General features: G+C 37.9%; 1 protein-coding gene across 1 annotated transcript in view; it reads left to right on the top strand.

Moving 5' to 3' along the window:
• Positions 1–11,124, top strand: part of LOC119418262 (cartilage intermediate layer protein 1) — a 30,203-nt gene that overhangs the window by 18,615 nt on the left and 464 nt on the right. The window contains exons 2-4 of the mRNA XM_037685524.1: positions 10,621–10,654; positions 10,756–10,779; positions 10,912–11,086. Coding sequence (XP_037541452.1) covers positions 10,621–10,654; positions 10,756–10,779; positions 10,912–11,086 — 233 coding nt within the window. The remainder of the gene's footprint in view (positions 1–10,620; positions 10,655–10,755; positions 10,780–10,911; positions 11,087–11,124) is intronic.

Here is an 11,124-nt window from a genome sequence, read left to right as displayed (position 1 = left end):
TTATTTATTTGTTAGGAGCTTATATTTGCTGCAGTTCTGCTGCTTGGTATGTTCACTTCAGCAACTAAAATATCAAGATTCAGTTTTAAAAGTTTTACAGTCTCCATATAATCATTAACAAAAATGTTTATTACATTTTCCAGGTTATGTGGGACCAAGTCATCAAGGTAAAACACATTCACTGGATTTTTTTCAAAGCTTTAAACCTGCTGTTTAAATCTCTCTGGTGTTTAAATTTTAAAAATATGGACTATTTCAACATGATCTTTGGTCACTAAGGTGCTCCTCCAGGATGTTGGACCAAGTGGTTTAATCGAGACAACTCCAGCGGAACAGGTGACTGGGAGGACATGGACGACCTGAGGAGAGAATACCCAGGACAGATTTGTCTCTTTCCTACAGAGTTAAGGGTCGTTACTGTAGACAAAGGGATCCCAGCTGAACAGACAGGGCAACATTTCTACATGTAAGTTTTCGATAAAATGTAAAATAGAAAAAAGAAAGAAAAAAGAAAACAACTGATAAACTACCAAACTCAGTTTTCCATCTTCAGATTGTAATGATGCACTGATGTCTTAAATCTCTCCTTACACAGCCACTTAAAGCTGTTTTTCCATTTCTAACTGTTGTTTACACAAATGGTATAATTTTAACAGAATTTCACCATTAAAATAAAATTTCTTGAACTGGATAATAAAAGATACAATTAAAAAACTAAACAACTGATTACATTATTTGATTTGGGAGAAAAAAAATGTTGTATGTGTGTGTGTGTTATAAACTGTGTAATACACCTAAATATATATATATATAAAAACACCATTAGTAGTATTATTTTAAATATGTAGCATTAGACATCTAAAATGTATTGCTGACTCGCTATCTGATGTTTTTCAGCTACAGTCCATCTAAAGGGTTTGTTTGCCGCAATGCCGACCAGATGTCTGGACGCTGCTTCAACTACAAAATTAGCTTTTCGTGCCCATGCACTCCTGAACGCTGAAACGACTGCTGCAACTGACCACAGGACAAAAAATAAAATAAAAAAAAATACTGATTTGGCTTTAATTGTCTGTGGTATTGCTTGTTTCATTTACATGTTTTATCCTTCAATGACATATAAACTTTAAAGCTACTCTTTTTGTCATTTTATTATAAAAGGAGCCTCTTCTGTTACATTCAGAATTTCTTTCTGTATGGAAATAAACTGCAAATAAAAGTATTTTGGGAAACAAATGTTTCTTTTTTCTGTTCTATCCTTCACAAAGAAAATAATACATATAAATTAAAGTTGATTTTTTTTTCCTGCAAAAAACAGAAAAATTTTATCTTTATGTTATACACTCTAAAAATGTTTTATCAAACTAATTTAGTATTTGATCATAGTTAAAAGCATGAGCTTTATATTCTCTGAAAAATAAAAACCAATCCTGAAATTGATAGTTTAAAAAATTTTAAAAAATTAAATTATTTAATCAAAAACATAATGCGATTTAAATAATTTCCTTTATAAAAGCAGTAATGTAGATTGGGTGCTATTATAGAATGTTGTTTTTGGTACAAAGTTCAGCAGTTTAGTAAGAGAACCTCTTTAGGGTGCACTAGTTACTCACCTTATGGTATTATTTGTAATTGATTTAAAAATATTAGTCACTTCAAATGTAACTGCAGACAACTTTCCTGAAATGTTGCACTGTGCTTTAAAATAAATGGTTCATTGTTACATCAAGACTCTTCTTTTCAGCATTTAGAGTTCATCCATCTACCAGGTGCATAGTCGGCAGTCAAAGAATTACAAAGTATTATTTCCTTTTCTATCTGTTAGAGGAAAAAAAACAAAACAAAAAAAAAACCACCCATTGAATTCAATGGCCCTTGTTGTTTTCAGCAGCCCTTTCACCACGGTCCAGTATGATACAACTCATCATTTCCTTGCTTCTGTCTTTTCCAACACATAATGCCAGTTTTAATCTCTTTACATTGGCTACCGGTACATTTAAGAATTAATTTTATCATTTTAGTTCTTACATTTAGAGCCCTGAGTGGACAAGTCCCACGCAGCCTCAGATCTCCCAGTCAAAGACTGTTAATGGTCCCACGGACTAATTTTAAGACCAGAGGGGATATAGCTGTTAGGGCTGTGGCCACCAGATTGTGGAATGAGATGCCTCTGACTTTGCACTGCCTTGATTCTCTTGATTCTTTTAAAACCAGCAGGACACTTTTTTTTTTTTTTTCAGATTGGCTTTTAATTCGTTTTATTTTGCCTTATGTCATATGTATGTTGTTTTGTCTTTCCTTCTGTTTTATCTTTTGTGTTTTTATCTTTTATCATTTGTGTTTTATCTCTTATATTCTGTAAAGCACTTTGATTTCTGACCTGTAAAATGTGCTATATAAATAAAATTTGCCAGCTGACTTGTCTGGTGGTCATTTTGCATCCCAAATATTCCACATGAACCCACATGAAAACTAATAGGATCAGCTCTTAGACAGTTAGACACACATTCAGTCTGAAGTGATGGTCTGTAACCATTGATTTGTTACTGGTTACATTATTGTGACTTGAAACAAAAAGCTTACATCTTTTTGTTTGTTTCTCCATTGATTGTTGATTTAATGCTTTTTAAAGTCTGTAATAAGCGTTGTGGCTGATTACCTGTAGAACAGCAGTGTATTTTATATTCTTGCACTGAACAAAAAAGAAAAAAATATGTCATTCTGTTGTAACCAAAATATCAGTTCAATGTGTGGAAAAAAAAAATCTGTTGATTCTAATTCAGAGTAAATACAGTTCTTTTCACATGATTATTAATTTTTACTGGAGCAAAGTATTTTGTTGCCTTATAGTCTGTCTAACTTTTGAATTTATTGAGAAAATTGTTTTGAATTTTGCATGCATTTTGGCTGTAACATTTTTCTGTACAATTAATAAAATACAATAAATTCCATGTACTGATCCACTGATGTTATTGTTTACACTTTGGAACCATGTACAGTTTAGTCGTATTTTATATTTTATATATTTTTGATTTCACCAGTTTTCAAAAAGTTTACAGACCATATTCTTTGTTTTCTATCTGTATTTATTTTTATTGATGCAAGAAAAATTCTAAAAAAAATATCCCACAAATCAATTATTGTGGCATGCAGATTATATACAAAACAAGGTAATATTAATAAAATTACTGTTGTTTATGTAAACAAAGCTTTCAAGGTTCAGGGTTGGGCAGCTAGCATGGCTCATCTGGTTCCTTTACATTTTTTGTTTGTGGTAACACAAGAAAACAGTGTTTACATTTGCCACTGAAGAATGTAAGCACTTCAAACCTTTTACCATGCCAAACATACTGAAGTAAAAACTAAAATAGCCACGGGGGTGGTGGTGGTGGTGGTAGGGGGGGGGGGGTGACTTGCTATTAAAAAATAAAAATAAAATGAAATATAGAAAGAGAACTTTACTAATTGGCTTTTATGTTTGTGAATGTTCCTGTAAAGTGGCCTGAGACAACTTTGTTGTGATTTGGCGCTATATAAATAAACTGAATTGAATTTAATTGAATTGTATTGAGCTAAACAGAGACAATAAATAATAAATTATACTACCAAATTTGCAAAAACTATTAAAAAAACAACTGTACCTTTTCAAAATGCTCCTTTCTATTAAAGTTGTCTTACTTTTTTTTTTTTTTTTTTTTTTGCAGTATTGGGTTTTAGTATGTTTATCTCAGTAAATATATTAGCAAGTTTTAGTTTTGAAAACTCTACAATCTTTCAGAACGACTATTTTTTTCCCCCAAAATATTCTGATTATGTTTACCAAATCTTCCAAGACTATAATAAACTTACATTACCTTGATTAGATAAAAGAACCATAAAGTCTGAATTTTATTTGCCTAAATGTTTCAATGGGGGCGGGGGGAGGGGGGGTGTTAGAGATGAACACAATTGTGCAGGCAGGACTCAGAGACCAGTTGGTAAAATGAAAACACTTTTAATAAACAAAATCAAAGAGCAGATGTGGCAGCTGAACTCACATAAACCAGAAGCATGTAGAAATCACGAGAAGACACTAGGGACTCAGGAGGATTCACAAGACGATGCCTAGACAACTAATAACACACAGACGCAGACTTATACAGAGACTAAAACTGGATAGGACACAAAGGTGACACAGATAACGACTAATTATTAGACTGGGACACCAGGGAGTACAGGGGCAGGAACCAGCCACACACCAGAGGGCATCATCCTGATAGTACCCCCCCCCCCCCCCCCACACACACACACACACACACACACACACACACACAACCCCCAGCAAGGATTTCTCATGACATCTCCAGTACACACACCCCAAAACTTGGGTGGGAGGAAGGGGAGCCATGAGGATGGAGAGCACAAAGGGCATGCCATCCATCGCCAGGGCAGAGGTGGGCGGGCGGGAGGCGGTCCAGCATGGGGCTACAATTCAGGGGAACAGCTAGGAGACCGCCTATCATGGGATCATAGTACAGGGGGACGGCCGGAAGCCCACCCATAACGGGACCATAGTTCATGGGACGGCCGGGAGACCGCCCATCACGGGGCCAAAGTTCAAGGAGACAGCCAGGAGACCGTCCTTCATTGGGAGAGAGTTCAGGTGGGTGGCCGGGGGGCAGTCCAGCATGTGGCAGCATGTCCTGTGGGCGGCTGATGGCAATGGACAACCTGAGAAGTCATGACGGCTAAGCCTGGGGAAAGAGGAACAGGGGAACCATGGATTCTGCAGCTGTAGACCTGAGAGACTGCAGCTGTCATACAGACCAGAGAGGCTGCAAACGATGTAGAGACCAGAGAAACTGAAGCTGTCACTGAGACCAGGGAGGCTAAAGATAACAATGAAACCAGAGATTTTGACAGCTTTTGACACTGTTGATCATAACATATTGTGTCATAAGCTCTCAGAAATTGGTTTCTCAGATCACACCATTGGTTGGTTATGAACTATCTTTCAGATCGGAGGCAATGTGTTCAACATAATGGTACTTCCTCCAGTTATTTACCAGTCAACAATGGTGTACCACAAGACTCAGTCTTAGGACCCACCCTCTTTACAATCTACATGCGTAATGCTGGCAAAAACATCCCTGATGCATCCATACATTTCTATGCTGATGACACAGTTGTTTATTGTCGAGCTAAAACAGTTGATAAGGCTTTCCAGCTTTTGAAATCTGCATTCAACATCATCCAGACAGATTTGTTCCGCCTCAAACTTGTCCTAAATGCCGATAAAACCAAAATAATGCTTTTTTCAACCAGGAAGTCTGTCCCAGCAGTTCTTCCTCTGATTTTATCCTCAAATGGTGTCCCTATTGAGTTTGTTGATTCCTATAAATATCTGGGTATCTTGGTCAACTCGCATCTCTTTTATACACCACATGGAAAACCTAGTAAAGAAACTAAAAGTTGAACTGGGTTTCTTTTTCAGAAACAGATCCTGTCTAACTCTGAATTCTAGGAAACGCCTTGTAACTGTTACTTTCCTTCCCTCTATTGATTACGGTGATATTATTTTAAACTGTTGGTGTCAACATTTGTTCTAAACAAATGTTGACACCAACAACATTGGTGTCAACCAATCTTCCAACCTTCTTTCTTTCTTTGTTGAAATCAGGTCTCTCTTGTAAATGAGTCCTCGAGGCTCAATGGGATTTACCTGTATAAATAAAGGTTGATTGATTGATTATTTACTTTGTACATGAATGCTCCTACAAGCACCATGCAGATGCTGGATGCTGTCTATCACGGTGCACTAAGATTCATAACTGGCTGTGATTACCGTACCCATCACTGCACCCTGTATTCACTGGTTAACTGGACATCATTAACTTCACGCACTCTCCCTCTGGTGCCTTCATACATCTCCTCCTACATGTTTCTGCATGAGTGCAGCTACAGTGTGCACTCTCAGGACATTATTACATGCAGTGTCCCCTCACTGCATTCTGAACTTGGCAAAAGGGCCTTCTCCTACTCCACTCCTGTTTCCTGGAAAATCTTACATAAAAATCTGAAGCTCTCAACCTTGACCTCTCTAAGTGGCTTAAGCATCTGTTTGACTTCTGGCAAGAACCAATGCTGGCATGTTCCTGTTTTTAGTTTTCTACATTTGCCTTATAATTTCGCTGTTTTCTGCTACTTTGTCCTTTTTTGCCATATTATTTTAATTTGTAAAAAAAATATATATATCTGTATGCCTTTTTTATGATTGTTTATTGTTGTCGAGTTGTTCACTGTTGCCATCACTCTTTGTTGAAATCAGATCTCTCTTGTAAATGAGTCCCCGAGACTCAATGGGATTAACCTGTCTAAAAAAGGTTGAATGAAAAGATGATGCAGGGAACAGAGAGACTGCTGCCATCACAGAGACCAGAGAGGCTGCATAGACCAGAGAAACTGCAGCTGCCACAGAGACCAGGGGGGCTATAGATAACGATGAGGAGAACCCAGGGGTATGAGGAGGCATAGCCACATCAGAGGATATAGCCACCTCAAGCAGTGTGGACACCTCAGGAAATGCTGTGGACGCAGCATAAAACGGTGTGGAACCCAAAGGAAGTATTGGACCTTCACTAGGTGTGGAACCCTTGGGAGGCATGGGACTCACAATTAGCGTGGCACCCTCGTGAGGCATAGAACCCTCTGGAGTTGTCAGGAACCCACAGGAAGTGTGGGAGCTAGGGCATTAACAGAGTACTCGAGTAATCTACACATCGATTGCTAGGACATCTATCGATGTTAAAAATGTAAAATCGGGTATCCGTAGTGACGTCATATTATGTGACCACGTATGACCGTAGGGGGCGGTGTTGCACTGTTGCAGGTCACAGAGTATGGTGTAACACCGGGTCCTATCCACCAAACCAGAACCACTTTCGGTTTAAGTTTCGTTTTAGACATGCTGCGTTTCTTCAAGTTTGCAGTTTAATAATAATAATAACTAATGGTTTAGTTTTTCCTGTGACTTATTTGCAGTATGATAAATGGTAGGAGCATAATATACGCTCCCAATGTTTTGTTGGTCTTTTTTTTAGTAAATAATTACCGTTTTTTGCGGTTTTATTTATTTATTTATTTTTGTATCTTGACATCTATGACGTCATCAAATAATCGAGTTCTACTCGGGTTTTATTATGTTAATGTCGAGTTTAGAAATTATATACTCGTTCAACCCCTAGTGGGAGCCTCATATGGTGTGGAACCCTTGGTAGGTGTGGAACTCACCAAGAGCAAGGCACCCTCATGAGGTGTGGAACCCTTGGGAAGTTTGTAATCCTCAGGAGGCATGGAACCCTCAGGAGGCATGGAACCCACAGGGATAAATGGAGGTGGTTTGTTGCCAAGAGGCTCTGGGCCCATAGGAGACTCTGGGGCCACAGGAGACACTGGGCCCACAGGAGACTCAGGAGACGTGAAGGCTTCAGGAGACTCTGGAACCACAGGTGACTCAGAACCCACATAAGGTGAGGAGTAGTGAGGGGAGTCCTCCAGGACCCTTTCGGAGGATGAGTGAGAGGTGTCCTCCTGGATACTCTTTGAGGATGAGTGAGAGGCGTCTTCCAAGACCACTTCAGAGGATGAGTGCGAGGTGTCCTCCAAGACCGTCTCAAAGACACAAGGAGCAGGTGGTTCAGGTAGACTCTGAGGTGGCCCAGCAGAGTTGGTGATAGATGGGCATTTGTACTGTTCCTTAAAGTCCTTAATTTGACAAGTAGATGAGTCCGGGTTGAGACACTAATAGTCTTTCAGCGATAAAGTAAAAAGTGTTCAAATTTCTTCTCAAGGATATGTAAATCATGAAGCTCTGCCCCACTCCTTCGAGAGTATATGTGGACCCTTATCAGAGCTGAACCAGCTGATAGACACTGTGTCATCTTTATCAGGTCTATGGAACTTTCTGGTAGAATTCATAGACAATCTCACTGCCTTTGTCCCCACCCACCCCCAAAATGTTTTGTCTATCTATGTTGCTTGGTACTGAGGTCATTTTTTTGCTACCTTACACTGTGCCCTGTGCGTCAAGGACACAGTGTGAGAGATGTCTTTTTTTTAAACCTTCTTTCCACATGTATTTCTTCCCTTTTCTTATCTAAGCGATAATAGCAGAACTTCACAACTAAGCTGCAGACTCCGTGCACGTCCATCTACCTTTGTTGGATGGCTGCACTGAAATGTATTTTTGCTACGCTTAACTGTACAATGACAGTAAAGTTGATTCTGATTCTCCTATTAATCAAGTGAAATGGATTAATTCACAAAGAAATAGAGCAGTGTTGGGTGAACTAATAATTGATGGCAAATGTGTGTGTGTGTGTCCTTGTTTATGCTACTTTGTGAGGCCCATTTTTCCAACTTATACTACAATGTGAGGACCAACTGCTCCTTATGGGGCCCAAAGCCCGGGCCCCATAAGAAGAAGTCCCGTTGGTGGGTTAGGGGCTAGGTTTAGGACTAAGGTGTGAATTGAGGATGTGTTAGGTTTAGGGTTACGTATGTACTGGTAATGGTTAGATTATGGATAAAGGTCATTGTTAGGCTATAGAAATGAATGAAAAATGAATGGAAGTCAATGCAAAGGCCCCACAAAGATAGCAAAACAAACCTGTGTGTGTGTGTGTGTGTGTGTGGTGGTGTCTAAACAAATGTTTTTTTAGATGTGAGGGAGACATGACCCCTTCACCCTTCACAAATAGTTTAACATGATGATTATGTACCCAGCTCACTCCACAATGATTTAAGTGTGATGGTGAATTTTTCTGTCAAACCAGAGTTCCTGTACATGTGTAAACAAACGTAGCTGTCAGGGGGATTTTAGTCAAGATTTACAGATTTTTAGTGTTAAATTAATGTTGAACTATGTGTATGAGCTACCAGAGTACTCTTTTCCCTCTCAAAGAGTAGCGCTTATTTGATCCTGCATGTACAGCTGGGAGACTGAGGTCATCATTTTCTATGAGCTGTGACAGCTGATAAGCGTAGATATAAACAATTCTCGCACACTGCCCAGTGAAGATTCTCGTGTCCCGATTCCAATAATGTAGAACTTTTGTGCAGCTGTGTAAGCCTGAGAGTGAAAGTCTGCCCTTGCAAGTAAAACCCGTTATGATATCTACTCATGTCCTTGAGTGTGGCTTCTAGTAAGTAAGAAGAATAGAAGATATTTTTAACCAACATTAGCACATTTTTGAACATTTTCAAAACTTAACCAACAAGACTGAGTACTTCAGAAAATCATGAAGGAAATTGAGAAATTTTGCAAGTGCTTTGAGAAATTATAAAGATTTTCTTCCAATTTGTGTTTGCAAACCAGCTGTTAACAGTCAAAACCTAGAGAGATACTTGATCTCTGTTGTCTTTTTGTACAGAGAAAGTCATAATGGAATTATTGCAGTTTGTCTCATAATTTCTGTCACTGAGTGTAGTTTGCTTCCTGGTGTCACTCTGCCCTTTGCTGTTTAGGTTTATACCGTAACTCATATGATGACTGATTCCAAAAACAAAAGTGTCTCAATATTTCCAAAAAGTTTCCATATTTTAACAAAAGTATTTTGTTTTATTTATATTTTTTTCATTTGTAGCGTTTTGATGACACAGTGGCGCAGTGGTTAATGCTCATAGTAAAAACATAACCCAGCAGGGGGTTGACTTGGGCATTTATGTATATGGAGTTTGCAGGACTGCAGTTTCTAAGCTACTCCAGTTTACACTCAGACCACAAAAAAGCATGTTAGGTTAATTTGTGACTAAAGTATTGTTGGTGTTATTGAGAGTTTGACTAGTTGTCTGCGTCGTAGGTCTTTTTGTGAATGTGTGATGTGTTCAGGGTGCACCATACCTGGAGGTTTCCACAGTCATGATACACCTGATGGTGATAGGCACCAGCTCCTCCTGCAAGCCTGTATGTAAAATGGATTGATAGATTTGTGGCAAGTTAAAAAAAAAAAAACATTAGTTAATATTGTTGGTATGTAGACCATTAACCAAAAGGTAATATAAAAAGGTAATTTTTAAAAACCACTTGCACAAGTCTAAACAATTTTCAGTGTACTAGACTAAAAAAAAATCTGTTGTAAATCTGGTTCTTTTGTCTGTAAAAATGCAACAAAACAAGTATGAAATTACTACAAAAGAATGTAGGTGTCCACTTCTCTGGTTTGATTTTTTAGATAAAGCCACAGGGTGAGGCTAACTACAATAAAAGGCAAAGGACCAACACAACCAACTTATTGGACTGTCAGGCCCTCTGGTTGAGACGCTTCACACTTTCTGAGGTAAAAACAAACTTTGGCTTTTACATTTACAAAAAAAAAAACGAAAAAAAAAAAACTTTAATAAGACCAACCTAAAGCTACATACTGTATATTGAACTACAAGTATTGAAAATGGACATGGTATATTTGTTGTTTTTTTTGTTTTTGTTTATTTAGATCTACATCTGAACTCTGCAATTATGACCAAGAAGGTAAAAGTTATACATTTAAAATATCTTACTGCTTAATTTGTACAAGATGAACTGTACCTTTGCACACATATATACATATAAGTACAAATATGTTTATTTATTTGTTTTTCTAGCTTGAACTTATATTTGCTGCAATTCTGCTACTTGGTATGTTCACCGCAGCAACTAAAGAAAAAAAATATTCAGTTTAATATTTTATTTTTAATCAGCAAAAATTCACTAACTTACATATTTATTACATTTACCAGGCTATGTGGGACTAAGTCATCAAGGTAAAAAACATTAACACATTTTTTTTAGCCTTAAACCTGCCTTTTAAATCTTTCTGGTGTTTAAAAGTGCTTAAATAGACTATTTCAACATGATCTCTACTGTTCTAAATTTGCTCATTTTTGCTCCTGAAGCATGCTGGACCAAGTGGTTTAATCGAGATACCCCTGATAAAACTGGTGACTGGGAGGATATGGATGACCTGAGGAGAGAATACCCAGGACAAATTTGCGACAATCCTTTGGGTATCCAGGTCGTTACTGTAAACAATGAGACACCAGCTCAACAGACAGGGCAAAAATTCTACGTGTAAGTTTTATTTAAAAAGTAAAAAAAAAAAAAAAATG

The sequence above is a fragment of the Nematolebias whitei genome, chromosome 12, assembly GCF_014905685.2.
Source record: "Nematolebias whitei isolate Nwh7 chromosome 12, NemWhi1, whole genome shotgun sequence".
NCBI lineage: Eukaryota > Metazoa > Chordata > Actinopteri > Cyprinodontiformes > Rivulidae > Nematolebias > Nematolebias whitei.
The sequence above is the reverse complement of the archived record's forward strand: the minus strand, read 5'-3'. Positions and strand labels throughout refer to the sequence as shown.